General features: G+C 45.1%; 1 protein-coding gene across 1 annotated transcript in view; it reads right to left on the bottom strand.

Annotated features, from left to right (window-relative positions):
* Positions 1-17,036, bottom strand: part of USP39 (ubiquitin specific peptidase 39) — a 20,242-nt gene extending 3,206 nt beyond the window's left edge. Inside the window, exons 1-12 of the mRNA XM_035118865.2 lie at positions 16,727-17,036; positions 15,260-15,329; positions 14,679-14,773; positions 11,981-12,117; positions 11,464-11,616; positions 9,424-9,649; positions 6,307-6,384; positions 5,018-5,085; positions 3,778-3,966; positions 2,377-2,519; positions 558-693; positions 308-394 (exon numbers count right to left, since the gene is read on the bottom strand). Coding sequence (XP_034974756.2) covers positions 308-394; positions 558-693; positions 2,377-2,519; positions 3,778-3,966; positions 5,018-5,085; positions 6,307-6,384; positions 9,424-9,649; positions 11,464-11,616; positions 11,981-12,117; positions 14,679-14,773; positions 15,260-15,329; positions 16,727-16,940 — 1,596 coding nt within the window. The 5' untranslated portion in view covers positions 16,941-17,036. The remainder of the gene's footprint in view (positions 1-307; positions 395-557; positions 694-2,376; positions 2,520-3,777; positions 3,967-5,017; positions 5,086-6,306; positions 6,385-9,423; positions 9,650-11,463; positions 11,617-11,980; positions 12,118-14,678; positions 14,774-15,259; positions 15,330-16,726) is intronic.

Below are 17,036 nucleotides of genomic sequence, written 5' to 3'. Positions count from 1 at the left end.
TATGCCACCGAAAGGAATTACTCCTGTTAGAGCCAGACTGATTCCAGCCCACTTGTTTAGATTTTATGCTTTACCCCAACAGCAAAATCTGCAAAGCTTGCACACAGAGGGAGAAGTCACCTGCAGGCACCTCGTTGCTGCTTGTGTTGGGACCCTGCAGGGCATTTTTGTACTCTTGAGAGCTCCCTGGGACCTTTCAGTGGCAAAAGGCACAGCAGGTGGTTTCCATGGGATTTCACTACCTAGCAAGGATAGAGCTCTCCTCAAAATCCCACCACCACCACCACCACCAAAACCCAGTACTAACCTGAATGTAAGCCTCAGAGAGGGTGATCATCTGGGGAAGAATGTCTGTCACCTGCAAATCTTGCAGCTCATACCACTTGCCTGTGCCCTGCAACATAAGGAAGGAAAGCCACATCAGGAGAGAGGCTAGCAAGAAGAACAACATGGCAAAAGAGTTTGCTGCTGGAACTCGGACCAAGTTAAAGCTCCATTCTGAATGCCACTTTCAAAATCTCAGGAGTCAACAAGAGCAAGTCTGAGCTAAGACTCACATGGTGCAATACATGTATCCGGTATGCCCCTTCTGTTGGTTTCCCATCATGCACGATGTTTGCGATGAGATCATAGGTTGTATTCTTATGTACAGCCTGCACTTCCTCAGACAGGTATTCCCGGAGATCTACATTCCTACAGCAAGAAGGGAGGCAAGTCAGAAACTGTAAGATACAGGAGTGCCTGCAGCCTCCCTTTTGAAAGACAGGGGCCCATACAGCCTGCCAGCCTTGAATGGTCATTCCAAAATGTTCAGCCCAGAAATCCTGCTTGCTGGGCTCTTGAGTGGTGGTGGTGGGGCAGCTGCCACTTGAGCTGCTGCAGTGCGTCCTGCAAAAGTCACACTTGCATGGGAGAAGCCCCCTGGAAGGGGGCTCTTGACAGCTACACATTTAGTCTGTGCCAGAGGCTACAATCACCTGTAGAGCCATTGCCATAGACTAGTTTTAAAGAAGGGGCTAAGAGGGTGGTAGATGGGCTGCTCTCTCTCCCACCCCACCCCACCCGGGCTGCCAGCAAATGGTTTCCACTGTCACTACTTCCAGCAAATGGCTCTCTGGCCTCTGAATTAATAGGCAGCTGCAGAAAGGAGAGAAACAAGCTATTAACTTAGTGGTAGTAATGGTGGTTCCTGACAGTAAAGCCCCCCACTTCCACTGCCCTGAGAATGTCAGTGCCCCTGCCAAACAGCTTGATGAAAAGTGGTGTGCAAATACTTGAAATTAAAATGAAAATAAAAAACCCTGGCCTCCCCAGGTATTCTTCTTCTTCTTTGGCGATCACTCGTAGCCGAGAAAGATTGTCTTCCATAAACACGATTTTAACAATGGTTCGGTAAGTGACTGTGGAGGCCAATTCTGGATCCACACGTCCTTCCACAGTGGGGACATTGGTTTTCAGGCAGGAATTTATCACGGTGTGGATTTGCCAGGTGTGCCTTCCTCTTAGCACATTTCTCCCTTGAGATCGAGTTTCTTCAAAGCCCATGACACCTTTGGTAAAGGCTGTTCTCCAATTGGAGGCCAGTGTTTCCCAGTTGTCAGTGTTTATACTACCAGGTATTATTATTTATTTAGAGCATTAGTACCTCGCTCTTCAGCCCCAAAGGCTCCCAGAACAGCTTACATAAAATCAAAATAAGACAGTCCCTGTCCACAGGCTTACAATCTAAAAAACATGACATACATGACCAGCTGCTGGCACAGTTCAGGGGCAGAAGGTGCTTGGTGGAGGCGGCCTCTCACACCAGAGCCAATGGGGAGGAAAGACTGCTGGGGGAAACTCTGGAGAGTCCTAATGGTCTGCCTCATTATAGAGGCCTTCTGCAATTTGATGCTGTCAGGTGTTTTCAACTACAAATCTCATCAGCCCCAGCAAGCAAGGCCATATAATGCTGGAGCTGATGGGAGCATGGCCTGAGAGTTGTAGTCCAACACACTAAGAGCACCAGGCTGGAGAAGGTTGGTATAAAAGCAACACAATGGCAACTGGTCATTTTAAGAATTCTAAGAAAAAGTGCCTGGGTTTTCTTTTTCCCTTCTAAACCATTTCCCTTTTTGTGTTTTGTCTTTCGGATTGTAAGTCTGAGAGCAGGGACTGACTCAACACTGATATCTGCAGGCAGCTCTGGGAGCCTTTGCATCAGACAGCACCTCAAGTTCATGAAGACAAACCAGGACCATAGCTGTCAAGTTTTCCCTTTTCTCACGAGGAAGCCTATTCAGCATAAGGGAATTTCCCTTTAAAAAAGGGAGAACTTGACAGCTATGACCAGGACACAGGTCACAACCGCATCCCATAAAGAAAGGCAGCACTTACGTTATGGGGAAGTTGACAATAGTGGGGTTCTTCTCCACAAAGAAATTGTTTTTGGTGAACCTCTTGATGCAAAAGATGAGGTAAGGAGGCAACTTGGTGAGCTGGAAACGCTTTAGGAAGTTCTCCTTATAGGTTTTATATTCCTGAAGGAGAGAAAAACAATGCTTGGAAATATACTTTTCACAGGGAAGCTTGCACTGGGCTGAACTCTGCAACTTTGGGATCTCTCTTCATCTAGCATGATTACCCTGCATCCACCCAAAGGACCGCTTTTAAGTGAGAGAAAAGTAAACCATGTTTAGGCACAGAACTAGAACGCTGGGATTCCCTTGATAATCCCCGCTTGGCCCAGGGCACTCAAACCCTCCCTGGACACCCCCTCCCAATGCTTTGGACCACGACTCCATCAACTCCAGGCACCACAGCCATGTTCCCTTTATACAGCTGTACAAAACATCTGGAGCGTACATGGTTGGCAAAGTCTGCCCCAAATGAGCCCTTCCCCCAAATGGGAATCCAAATCTCAAGAGTTCTCTTACCAAAAACTTCAACACTCCCGTTTAGGTATACCTTTCCCAAAAAACCTGAAGCTTTTCTATTGGGACTGATGGGAGAGGAAATAACAAAAGGAGATCAGAGACTATTTATGTATGCTACAACCGCGGCTAGGACTTTATTAGCCCAAAAATGGAAACTACAAAAGATACCGACGATAGAGGAGTGGCAGACAAAAACGATTGACTATGCAGAGTTAGCAAAGTTGACCTGCGGGATCCGAAACCAGGGAGAGACAAAGTTCCAAAAGGAATGAAGTAAATTCATTGACTAAATGGAGAAGAACTGTAGAAGTTTAAAGACACTTGCAGGACTGAAATAAATCCTACGAATTGGTTTTAACTAGATGGACTAAAAGGAACTGTGAGATAAGAGTGGGAAAGAAAACTGAATGATGGGAGGGAGGGAAGTCACAGCTCGGCAGAGCAAAATGAACTGAGATGGGTGAATATAAGATGAAATGTAAAAAAAAATATGTTTTTTTTGTTTGGGTTTGTTTATCTGGAAAATTTAATAAAAATTATCTTAAAAAAAAAACTTCAACACTCCCTTTTTGCGGGATCTTTCTTGGGATTGTTCTAATAAAAGTCAGCTTGTTCCTCCCTTCTGCACCCCAGTGCCCTTTCTTTCCCTTGTTATTTTATTGATTGCATTTATATCCTACACAGTCTCATGTTCCCCCTTTCAAGCCACGTTTTTCTCCACTGATTAATGAGGGTGTCATGATACCAACATTTGGAAGGTATGGTGCCTGAAGTCAGCACCACGGACCTGTCAATCTGGATTGTGGCTTGGGGGGGATCGGGATGTGGGTGTGGAAGCAGAGAGGGGAGAATGTATAGTTACCTTCTCTGTAATTCCGTTGAACTTGGCCAGGATGTTGAAAAGCGGTACTTGGGGAATGATGAGTTGCTCCTTCTCATCCTTGTACAGGGGAGCCGTGGGGAGGTCCAGGGTTAGATACATGAAAGTGGATTCCACCATTTTCTCCTGGTATTCGTCATTCTGGAGCAGCTGCTCCTTCTCCTCTGCTGGCTGAGAGAGGGAGACACAGAGAATGAGAAAAACAAAGCAGGTAGTGCAGGAGAAAAAGCCCTGTGGCAGACACAGCTGGAAGCAAGGCTCCAGTAAGAAAGGTGTAAGGAACCTTCAGGCCACCAGACTCTGAAATATACAGAAGTGTTTACTGAGTGCCTACGCAGGTGTTTCCCAAGCCTTTTCAGGACCCCACCCCCTTGGTTCCATAAACTCATCCCCCAGTGCCCCCTAGCCTATTAAAAGCATTCTTCAGAATAGTAGTTTGCACAACCCACTATGAAAGATAGTACCGTAACACAATTCAAAACAGCAGCAACTAATTGCACGTTTATGCAAAATTGAGTTAAACCCATTTAATTTAATCAACTCAACAAAACAGATTAACTTGATCCATTCAAAGTCTGATAGCCATCCAAACCTCCAGTGCTTCCATGTAGCCTCCTCTCTTTTTAGAATTCATTAGATTTGTATACCACTCTGTACCCGTAAAACTCAGGGTAGTTCACATAACATTACAATATAAACACAAAATACATATTAAAAACAAAAACAAACCAATATTCCCCCCTTCCACGACACATTTAAAAGGGATGTCAATCAGTCAAAGGCCTGGGTAAAGAGGGACCTATTTGCCTGGTACCTAAAGGTGTATAATGAAGTTGCCTCCCCAGGGAGGCCTGGGGAGAGCATTCCACAAGCAGAGAGGCACTGCAGAAAAGGCCCAGACCTCAGGGTCCGGGTAGGTGCATATGGAGATCCTTGAGGTCCTGCGATCCTGAGACGTTTCAAGCTCTTAGTGTCCCCTTAGGTAACCCCACTCCCCCCAGAGGATGGTATTGCCCATTTTGGAACCCACTGATCTACATGGTCAAACACAGACTTAGGACTGCTTGTGGGTGTCCAATGTCACTAATTAAACTCTACAATGCACTTTTCTGCAGCAATAGGCTCAGCAAGCATTAGCCACCTCTCACCATCAAGGTTTCCCAACCCCACGTGCTTTCCCCCTTTGTAAGCAAGAATCTAACCCATACAATAAAGAACTTACCAAATCAGGGTGTGGCAATTTCTTGGTGAATATCCGCATGGAGCCCTGGAAAACGTCTGTCATAATGGCTACAGATATAAAGAACAAAGCAAAGGAAGTTGCTTTTTATCCCTTCATAGCCCAACCTCCTCAAAGTTTGATATACAGTGTGTGTGTGTGTGTGTGTGTGTGTGTGTGTGTGTGTGTGTGTATGTATGTGTGTGTGTGTGTATATATATATATATATATATATATATATATATATATATATATATATATATATATGCTTCTTTGTTATGCTAATTATTCTGTTTATGTTCCATTTTCTTCTGTTTGCCATTAGTCACTTTGCAGTTCTCTCAGAAAGGAAAAGGAGGATAAAAGCAATAAATGCAACGAAAAAGACATTAAAGGTTAATACTGTTGGGTTTAACGACACAGCAGCTGGGGCAGAAGGTGAAAAGACCTGTCTGCCCACTGGCATTTCTTCCTGCGTCACTAGAATGCCCGGTCCACTTCCGTTCGTGCCGGTCTGCTTTCAAAGTCTCTTAAAAGACTTTTTTCTCTCAGATCAAATAGCAGAGTAGCAGCGGACAACTTTATCAGCGTTATCGGTCTGCGAAAGAATTAGAGCGGCTCCTTGCTCGTTAAAATAAAGAAGATTTATTACGGGCTTCTTCAGCCAGGACTATTTGCTTGCATCCTGACTGAGAGCCAAACAGGAACAGACAGAAAAATATACAGACGTTTCATGTTACACAGAAACACAACAGCACTTAACTCCTAGCATTTCCGGCTAAATAAACACGTCATTTAGGCCCCGTGATGCAGGACAATTGCTGAGCCATTAACCCTCTCAGCTCACACCTCCTCTTGTCCCGCATCGCAGGGGGAGCGTAAGAAGCTTTCTTACACAAGACACAAACCATTACAGAATTCCCCATGTCATTGGAAACTCAAAGGTTTGGTGAACCCATCTGCCAGGTTCTCCTGGCTTAGACAATACTTCAGTTTTACCAATCCTGTTTGGACGCTTTGACATACATTCCGAAAACGAATGTCCACGTGTTTGGTTCTGGCTTTAAATTGACCAGTCTCTGCCAGCTTCAAACAGGGCTGGTTGTCCCTCCAAACCGTGATGGGGAGGCAACATTCCCCGTTGACCTCTTGGACCAAACATCGGTAAAACACCAGCTCTCTACAGACCTCAGAAAGAGTCGGTCACGACTGGACCTAATGGTCAGGGGTCCCTTTACCTTTTTGTATATCTGATATGGGTTACTGCAGAGGTCTCAACCTCTTTTACTTACTCTTTTTCTTCTTCTTTGTCCCCCCAAGAGCAGAATGCAAGGCATTCAGGAACCAGGACAGAAAGTCAACCCCATCACCTGCAACAAGGGGGAAAATGGAGATGAAAAGCATGAATAAGTGACAACTTCTGAAGGCAGTTTGAGGTAGAACAGGGCTATAAGTCTAGCACACTGCTGGGCACAAAGACTCTCACCTCTTCAGCAGCCTTCTGTAACCAGATCTTTTGGACTGCAACTCCCATCAGCCCCAGCCAGCAAATGGAAGGCACTGAGGCAGGGAAGTCTGCTCTACAGTTAAAAGTCAACCTCCTTCCTATGAGATGGGCAATCATGAGCTTCAGTCCTAGCAAAAGAAGGGGCCAAGGCTGCTAAATGAACCTCCACCAGGTTGGCCTATTCAGCTGATCACAGTGACAGCAGAGGTGTCAAGGCTTCAAGGCTTCGCTTCCAAACCCAGGAACTCAAATCTGGGTGTTTCAGGTGGTGTCTAATGACCAAGAACCCCAAGCCAAACTGAGGACACAGATAAAGCCTTCCTGGAACAGATGACCAAGCATTCAAAAGGAAGTGGGGGGTTTCAACTATCCTGATATTTGTTGGATGTCAAACTCAGCCAAGAGGATAAGGTCGAACAGATTCCTCACTGGCCTTGCAGACAACTTCATTGTCCAGAAAGTGGGAGAAGCAACAAGAGGATCAGCCATTTTAGATCTAATCCTAACCAATAGTGATGACCTAGTTAGTGGGGTAGAAGTGACAGGATCATTAGGTGGGAGTGACCATGCTCTTCTGGAGTTTATTATACAGCAGAAAGGAGCAACCAAGCATACTAAGAAATGTGAACAGGGGACAGAGAAAGGGCAGAACTCCTCAATGCATTCTTTGCCTCAGTCTTCTCCAAAAAAGAAAACAATGCCCGACCTGAAGAATATGGAGCAGATGATTCAGCAGGGGAAACACAGCCCCGAACAAGTAAGGAGGTAGTACAAGAATACTTGGCTAGTTTAGATGTATTCAAATCTCCAGGGCCAGATGAACTATATCCAAGAGTATTAAAAGACCTGGCAGAGGTGATTTCAGAACCACTGGCAGTAATCTTTGAGAATTCCTGGGGAACAGGCGAAGTCCCAGCAGACTGGAGGAGGGCAAATGTTGTCCCTATTTTCAAAAAGGGGGAAAGAGAGGATCCAAACAATTACCGCCCAGTCAGCCTGACATCAATACCAGGAAAGATTCTAGAGCAGATCATTAAGCAAATGGTCTGTGAGCACCTAGAAAGAAACGCTGTGATCACTAAAAGTCAGCATGGGTTTCTGAAAAATAAGTCATGTCAGACTAATCTGATCTCATTTTTTGACAGAATTACAAGCCTGGTAGATGAAGGGAATGCTGTGGATATAGCCTATCTTGATTTCAGCAAGGCCTTTGACAAGGTGTCCCATGATATTCTTGTAAAGAAGCTGGTAAAATGCTGGCTAGACAATGCTACCATTCAGCGGATTTGTAACTGGCTGACTGACCAAACCCAAAGGGTGCTCATCAATGGCTCCTCTTCATCCTGGAGAGAAGTGACTAGTGGGGTGCTACAGGGTTCTGTCTTGGGCCCAGTCTTATTCAACATCTTCATAAATGACTTGGATGATGGGCTTGAGGGCATCCTGAGCAAGTTTGCAGATGACACCAAATTGGGAGGGGTGGCTAATACCCCAGAGGACAGGCTCACACTTCAAAATGACCTTAACAGATTAGACAACTGGGCCAAAGCAAACAAGATGAATTTTAACAGGGAGAAATGTAAAGTACTACACTTGGGCAAAAAAATGAAAGACACAAATACAGGATGGGTGACACCTGGCTTGAGAGCAGTACATGAGAAAAGGATCTAGGAGTCTTGGTAGACCACAAACTTGACATGAGTCAACAGTGTGATGCAGCAGCTAAAAAAGCCAATGCAATTCTGGGCTGCATCATTAGGAGTATACCATCTAGATCAAGGGAAGTAATAATACCACTGTATTCTGCTCTGGCCAGACCTCACCTGGAATATTGTGTCCAGTTCTGGGCACCACAGTTCAAGAAGGATATTGACAAGCTGGAACATGTCCAGAGGAGGGCAACCAAAATGGTCAAAGGCCTGGAAACAATGCCTTATGAGGAACGGCTTAGGGAGCTGGGCATGTTTAGCCTGAAGAAGAGAAGGTTAAGGGGTAATATGTTCAAATATATAAAAGAATGTCATATAGAAGAGGGTGAAAGGTTGTTTTCTGCTGCTCCAGAGAAGTGGACATGGAGCAAAGGATTCAATTTACAAGAAAGAAGATTCCGCCTAAACATTAGGAAGAACTTCCTGACAGCAACAGCTGTTCGACAGTGGAATTTGCTGCCAAGGAGTGTGGTGGAGTCTCCTTCTTTGGAGGTCTTTAAGTGGAGGCTTGACAGCCATCTGTCAGGAATGCTTTGATGGTGTTTCCTGTTTGGTTGGATTGGATGACCCTTGTGGTCTCTTCCAACTCTATGATTCTATGATTCTAAGTCTTCCCTCTCTTGTTGTTTATTTACATTCTTGTTCTCCTCCAGAAGCATCCAACCATGCAAGAGGAGGAAATAACTACTGAGTGGGATAGAGAAAGGGCTTGGGGAACAGAGGGGTGAAAAGTACTTTATATACAGTACTCAAGTATAAGCCTACTTTTTCAGCACAAAAAATGTGCGTAGCTGCTGCATTTCCCACCCTCGGCTTATACTCGAGTCAATAAGTAAGGTAAAATTAGGTGCCTCAACTTATATTTGGGTCGGTTGACAAAGTGGAGCAATAGTTGAGTTGAACTGAAGGTGGAAAAGGCAGACAACAGTTTGGAGAAAACCACTAGAGCTATGGACAGAGGTCACAGAAGGATGGTTCAGAATTTGGGGAGGGCAAATAATGAGTTTTCAGGTACTGTGTAACTTCCTTGGAGGAAGAGAATGATGATATCCATTAAAATAAATAAAACACTCTAGAGAGTTGCCTGCCACTATTTAAGAGTAGCTACATCCAATAAAGGTGGCCACCACAGCATTTCTCTAATCTCTTAGTACCAGCAGAACACAATAAGCCCCCCCCCCCCTATGTCCCACCTTGCTTGGTGATCTGGAAGTTCTTCTTGCTGCAGAGAACCACAGCCTGCAGCATTTCATGGGGGGAGACGTGAGCCTTGAAATTTCGAGGATTCCATAGTTTCCTCATGAGCTCTCCAAATCTCTGAACCAGCAGAAACATGATGTCTCCTGGAGGGCGCTTGATGTTCTTGTAGTTCTCCTCCTCCAAAAAATAATTCCGCAGTGGTGGGACATTAGATAGGGCCTAGGCACGGAGAAGTTAAAGATCAGGGACAAAATACTCACTTATGTCAAAATACAGCCTCTCCTACCACAAAAACTTATCAGGTTAAAAATCTAACATTTTGTAACCCACTCGGTTAATTTAAGATACAATACATATATCAGAGTGCCATCCCAAGTCCACCATATCACCTTGCTCCATTTAATTTTAATCTTTATGTATTCCAGCCTTCCCATGCATGATGCCCTCAAGATGTCTTGGACAACAACTCGCAACAGTCCCTGCCAGCACAGCTGTATGATGGTGGGCTGAAAGAAAGCAGTGTTATGCTGACTGGGGTTGATACGGGGTTACAGTCCAAAACATCTCAAAGGCTTAGGTTGGGGAAGGCTGGATTATCCCTTCACCCATTCTATTATTTTAATCTGTGAATTATAGGAACCCCAGCATTTAATTTTGTAATCCTGCCAGGCACCAATCAGAAAATAGTAGTACTAAGTAACTGTTATGAAGGCATGAATTATGATTGTCAGGCACAAACTGAACATGCTCAGCTAGTATTGCATGAGACTCTTGACCTCAGGGATGTGGGTTTGAGCCATATGTAGTGCAAAAGATTCCTCATGGTCCCTTCCAACTCTATAATTCTATGTCCAAGCCCTCCCCCCTCCCCCGGTACATTATCTTGAATTCACTGTCTTTATTTGAGCTGGTAGATACAAGCAAATAAGATGTTCAAATATATGGAAGAAGATAGGCCTCGGTCCAGTATACCTGAAGGAGCATCTTCACCCCCATTGTTCTGCCCGGACACTGAGGTCCAGCGCAAAGGGCCTTCTGGCGGTTCCCTCGCTGCGAGAAGCCAAGTTACAGGGAACCAGGCAGAGGGCCTTCTCGGTAGTGGCACCCACCCTGTGGAACGCCCACCCACCAGATGTCAAAGAGAAAAACAACTACCAAACTTTTAGAAGACATCTGAAGGCAGCCCTGTTTAGGGAAGCTTTTAATGTTTAATAGACTATTGTATTTTAATATTCCGTTGGAAGCCGCCCAGAGTGGCTGGGGAAACCCAGTCAGATGGGCATGGTATAAATAAATTATTATTATTATTTTATTTTCTCTCTGACTCAGGGTCAGGTCAATAAGAAAATCCCAACAACACAATGGAGCAAAATTCCTTTACATGGAGAAGTTTACACTGACGTTATAGTGATGAATTTCCTAGCCACTCAATGCTTCCAAGAAAAAAGGAGAGTTGTGAAAAACAATTCCATTCTCAAAAGAAAACTCATAGAACTAAAGCAGTTTTTGGAAAACACAACAGATTTCTGACAGCTGGGTAAGACTACTGTGAGTACTTCAATACTTAGAATTATAGGCTTGGAAGGGACCTCTCAAGTTCAGCCCCGCTGACAAGGCAGAAAACCCAGCTATTATAACCATCCCTAATGGCTGGCGATCAGAAGGTCGGCAGTTCGAATCCCCGCAATGGGGTGAGCTCCCGTTGCTTGGTCCCAGCTCCTGCCAACCTAGCAGTTCGAAAGCACGACAAAGTGCAAGTAGATAAATAGGTACCGCTCCGGTGGGAAGGTAAACGGCGTTTCTGTGCGCTGCTCTGGTTCACCAGAAGCGGCTTAGTCATGCTGGCCACATGACCCAAAAGCTGTACGCCAGCTCCCTCGGCCAATAAAGCAAGATGAGCGCCGCAACCCCAGAGTCGGTCACGACTGGACCTAATGGTCAGGGGGCCCTTTATCTTTAATGGCTGGCCATCAAACCTCCCAAACCTTCACTGAAGTATCTCCCTCTTCTCCATTTCAAAGATGTCACAGTACCTGGAGAATCGCATTAGCATAATCATTTGCTTTGATGTTGTTCAATCCCACAATGCCCGGCAGGTACGTGGTGCCGTCATAGGCTCGAGAGAGTTTGGCTTGCTTATCCAAGTTGGAAATATGTTGCTTGGTGAAGGTGGGCTTCAGGACATACTGTGAGGGGTGGGGAGAGGATAAATAGGACTGTATATGCTGCTGAAAACTCCGGCTTGACCTTTATGTTAAGATAAAGTTTATTTATTTATTTTTAAAAAAGAATGTTAGACTTATTTCCCATCCCACTAGATTAAAACAAAAGTCTACAAAAATACGTATCTCTAAAGTTCCATTCCAGACATATGCGAGACATGCTCAGGTAAACAGAACTTTCTGGGGCATAACAAAAACTGCCGCTGAAACTAGGGTTGGGGGAAGCAGAAATAACACATGGAAGCTCAATGTGTCAGAGTCACAACGTTTGGCAAGAGCCTACTGTTTCCACACACACCCCACATCCTTCATAGGGAAGATTACATACGGTGATATCCTCAAGTGAAGAATCAATGATTTCATAGTTGTCTGGCAGACAATAGAACTTCAGGGTGTGAAGGTTGAGGAAGACGTGATGGCTGAACTGTACACTGTGAATGTAAGCATGGGATTTCAAGCCCCGACCTGCAAAGAAGACAGGAGGCAAGCAAGAAACAAACTGTGAATAAGACAGGATTGCAGTATTGGGTTCTAAGAACTACCCATGGATATTTGTTATCTGTATTATACTGTGCTTGTGGTAGTAAAGCCACAGTGATACAATTTGCTGGTGGCAAAGAACGACCAGCTGCTTTGGGAACTTTGTTGTTGTTGTTTAGTCGTTTAGTCGTGTCCAACTCTTCGTGACCCCATGGACCATAGCACGCCAGGCACTCCTGTCTTCCACTGCCTCCCGCAGTTTGGTCAAACTCATGTTCGTAGCTTCGAGAACACTGTCCAACCATCTCGTCCTCTGTCGTCCCCTTCTCCTAGTGCCCTCCATCTTTCCCAACATCAAGGTCTTTTCCAAGGATTCTTCTCTTCTCATGAGGTGGCCAAAGTATTGGAGCCTCAGCTTCACGATCTGTCCTTCCAGGGAGCACTCAGGGCTCTAACTAAATAACTTCAAATCCACATGAAAGGGAAAGTTTTCAGCTTGGTCCATATTTAAAGAAATCAATAGTGAGGAGGTTCAAAGGCAAGGAAGATGAAGGAAGAGAGCAGCATTAGCAAGGACTCAGAAAGCGGAACAAAGCTGGTTGGGAAATGAAGCTGGAGAAAAAGGGATGAGGCAACAAAAAAACTGAGAGAAGATGCATCATGTTTAACATGCTGGAGGGCTTTGTGCAAGTGAGGGGAAAAGTGAGCACCAGGGAGCCTGGGCAATGGAAGGGTGGCTGAAGGAAATGGCCCAGGGCAGTCAATGGCCTGGACTGCAATGGATAGTTGAGACAGAGAAAGGAGAAAAGTAGACCTATTTGTAGAGGGGCAGCCCAAGGAGGTTTGGAAGGCTGCGGATTATGGGCCAGAGAGGCACAGATTTGCTAAGACTAACATCTAGACCATGAGTAGGCAAACTAAGGCCCAGGGGCTGGATCCGGACCCATCACCTTCTAAATCCAGCCCACAGTCCGGGAATTAGCATGTTTTAATATGAGTAGAATGTGTCCTTTTATTTAAAATGCATCTCTGGATTATTTGTGAGGTACAGTATAGGAATTCATTCATTTTTTCCCCAAAATACAGTCCAGCCCCCCACAAGGTCTGAGGGACAGTGGACCGGCCCCCTGCTGAAAAAGTTTGTTGACCCCTGATCTAGACCCTGGGGACTGTTGCCAACCTGAAGGGCCAGCCAAGGGTAGATTAAAGCCTGCATTTCAAATGCTGATTTCAGCAGATAAATTTATTCATGACTGCAGGCTTCTAGCAGTATAGTAAAAAGATTGCAATAGATCACCATCACCCCAGCTTCATTTGTGAGATCTCTTTGATCATAAGAGCCACATTAGCAGTAACATCATGCAAGGCATTTCACGACAACTACTCCTGCTAGGTTGGTCCCAGGTTCATTTGCCACAGAGGTAGCGTAGTCACACTGAACTGGTATTCTGTCTGCAAAGGAAGCATATAATGCTAAAGCATACTTACTTAGAATCATAGAATCATAGAGTTGGAAGAGACCACAAGGGCCATCCAGTCCAACCCCCTGCCAAGCAGGAAACACCATCAAAGCATTCCTGACAGATGGCTGTCAAGCCTCTGCTTAAAGACCTCCAAAGAAGGAGACTCCACCACACTCCTTGGCAGCAAATTCCACTGCCGAACAGCTCTTACTGTCAGGAAGTTCTTCCTAATGTTTAGGTGGAATTTTCTTTCTTGTAGTTTGAATCCGTTGCTCCGTGTCCGCTTCTCTGGAGCAGCAGAAAACAACCTTTCTCCCTCCTTTATATGACATCCTTTTATATATTTGAACATGGTTATCATATCACCCCTTAACCTTCTCTTCTCCAGGCTAAACATACCCAGCTCCCTAAGCCGTTCCTCATAAGGCATCGTTTCCAGGCCTTTGACCATTTTGGTTGCCCTCTTCTGGACACGTTCCAGCTTATCAGTATCCTTCTTGAACTGTGGTGCCCAGAACTGGACACAATACTCCAGGTGAGGTCTGACCAGAGCAGAATACAGTGGTACTATTACTTCCCTTGATCTAGATGCTATACTCCTATTGATACATTTCTCCTTGTTAAAATTCATCTTGTTTGCTTTGGTCCAGTTGTCTAATCTGTTAAGGTCATTCTGAAGTGTGATCCTGTCCTCTGGGGTGTTAGCCACCCCTCCCAACTTGGTGTCATCTGCAAACTTGCTCAGGATTCCCTCAAGCCCATCATCCAAGTCATTGATAAAGATGTTGAACAAGACTGGGCCCAAGACAGAACCCTGTGGCACCCCACTAGTCACTACTCTCCAGGATGAGGAGGAGCCATTGATGAGCACCCTTTGGGTTCGGTCAGTAATCCAGCTACAAATCCACTGAATGGTAGCATTGTCTAGCCCACATTTTACCAGCTTCTTTACAAGAATATCATGGGGCACCTTGTCAAAGGCCTTGCTGAAATCAAGATAGGCTACATCCACAGCGTTCCCTTCATCTACCAGGCTTGTAATTCTGTCAAAAAATGAGATCAGATTAGTCTGACATGACTTACCCTGAAAATATTTCCCACACACCAAGCAAGCATAAACGTTGATATGGGAGAGCGAGATTGAACACAGCTTCTCAAAGTCAAAGTCGAGAACACTCCTATAGTGGCAGAACATTGGTAAATTAATCCCACCAGACAGATACCCCAATCAAACACTATTCAACTGAATCCAAGAGGAATGGTCCACATGACACTGCACACAAAAAGCTTGACTATAAAGGTACTGCTCAACTGTGGATTTTGGAGGTTTTTCTTGTGGACCAAAACACCACCTTTCCTTTCTATAAATATACAATGCATTAAAGTGTTTCTGTGCCATGTTGTACATAACCAATAACAACAACAATTTAGATCCAATAAGTAAATATTACCTATATTTCAGTTATTCTTGTTTAGTTTACTAATTGTTCCCCATAGCTTGAACATTTAAATAAATTCTACATCTTTGCTTAGCAAGATAAAGTTGCAGACTGCCTATTTGAATTTTTCACCACTACCGACATGGTTTTAAATCTCTGCATGTGCATTCCTACAATATATACTGCTCCCCGCTTTGCTTCATCTAGATACAGTACAGTACTGACTTGTTTATGGTGTCCAAGTATGGGCAGTGCCTGCTCCGTCGGTCCTCTGGGTCGAATCGACCATATTTAACTGAAAAGAGGGGACCAAACAAGAAACATGCTATACTGACATTCATATATATGTATACACACACACTTAAATATTTAAATTTATATGAATATATATATGAGATATGCTGGAGTCTTTAGTGTGAAAGAATAAAAAGCATACAGAAGTAGTTTTAAAATATGGAGTAAATGGAACTACTGTAAATTGAACTTGTCCTTGGCCAAATAATTATTTGTATTTATCAGCTTCCTTAGTTACTCTTTCCAGCAGCAAAGTGACATTAGAATCCACTGTGCAAATTTATCTAAGATAGCACAAGGGGTTTTTAGACCTTTATTCATGCAATTTAATCCCTCACAGTGGGATAAAGATGCAATTTCAATAATTGTCAATAAGCATCCTAATACTGAATACGTGATCACAGCAGTGTGTGTTTAAGGCAGCAACTATCTAGGAAATGAAAGCACCAACGAATTCAATTGTTGTCATTAACCTTGGTGCCAAGTATTGATCACTAGCTTGGCTTTAACCAAATGAAGAGCCTGACATAAGCTTAAAGATTCTACCTGTCCACACTGCTAAATAAAGAGTTGTGTAGAATTCAAAAGCATGCATAGTGTTTCATCAAGTGGGACTCCTGACAAGCTAAATAATTTAAAAACAAAATACAAACTGTAACTCCACACAGGGATCACATAAAGGAGTAATGGCAGCAAAACAACTCATATTGACTAAATGGCAACTTATGACATACCCAATGATTTGATATTTACTGTCACGGACTGACATTTTAAATTTATGAGCTGTTTACAAAGTCTATTGCATTGAGCCACACAGTCAGCCAGAACTATGTGCAACTACTGTACTACTGTACTGCTTCCATTTTACCAAGAGAGTGGTTAAGTTACAGGGAGAGATCATAACTCAGAGACCATTCGATCTCTACCTAATCTGGAAAAGACCCCTGTGGAACCCTGGAGAGCTGCTAGATTCCTTCCAGGCCAGCGCACTATTTTCAGCTGCAGTTGGACAACAAAAAAGGCAGCTCACAAGCAGAGCAAAAATGCCTTCTGCACTTAACATCCACTACTCTGAAGTACAGTACGGTACTGTACTGTATAGTGCATCTGTGCAGGAAGGCTCCAGATACCAGCAAGTGATGTAGGAAGCTGTCTCACACCCAGGCTACTTGTCCATCCACCTCTTCTCTCCTCAGACTAGCAGCAGCTCTCTAGAAGCAGCTCCCCCTTTCCTCCCGCTAAACCATTTAACCTGGGGTCGAGCATGGGGCGTTCTGCAGGCAAAGCAGCTGCTCTACCGCCATTGGCGCACATCATGTGGGAGTGAGTTCGACCGGTTGGCGCGCGTTGATTGATGGACGGGTGGCTTCCCCTCCCCGCGCGCCTCCCCGCACCCACCGGTGGGCTCCTCGTTATCGTCCTCCTCGTCGAGCGGCTCCTGCTTGACCCGGGGCTCCTCGTCGGCAGGCTCCCGCTTCACCCGCCCGGCGTCCGCCCGCAGGCCTCGAGGCGCGCCGCCCTCCCCGCCTGGCTCTTGCGGGGCGCGGCTGGACAGCGAGCTCCGCACCGACAGCGGGCGGGAATCCCGCTCCCGCTTCACCCGTCCAGACATCTCCGCGGAAGCGCGACGTTCACATGCGCACGCGCAGAGGAGAGCCTGCCGGCGCGCCGTTGTTGCCGTCACGTGGAGGGCAACGGTCGCGTCTAC

Source organism: Zootoca vivipara, chromosome 6, assembly GCF_963506605.1.
Source record: "Zootoca vivipara chromosome 6, rZooViv1.1, whole genome shotgun sequence".
In the NCBI taxonomy this organism is placed as follows: domain Eukaryota; kingdom Metazoa; phylum Chordata; class Lepidosauria; order Squamata; family Lacertidae; genus Zootoca; species Zootoca vivipara.
The sequence above is the reverse complement of the archived record's forward strand: the minus strand, read 5'-3'. Positions and strand labels throughout refer to the sequence as shown.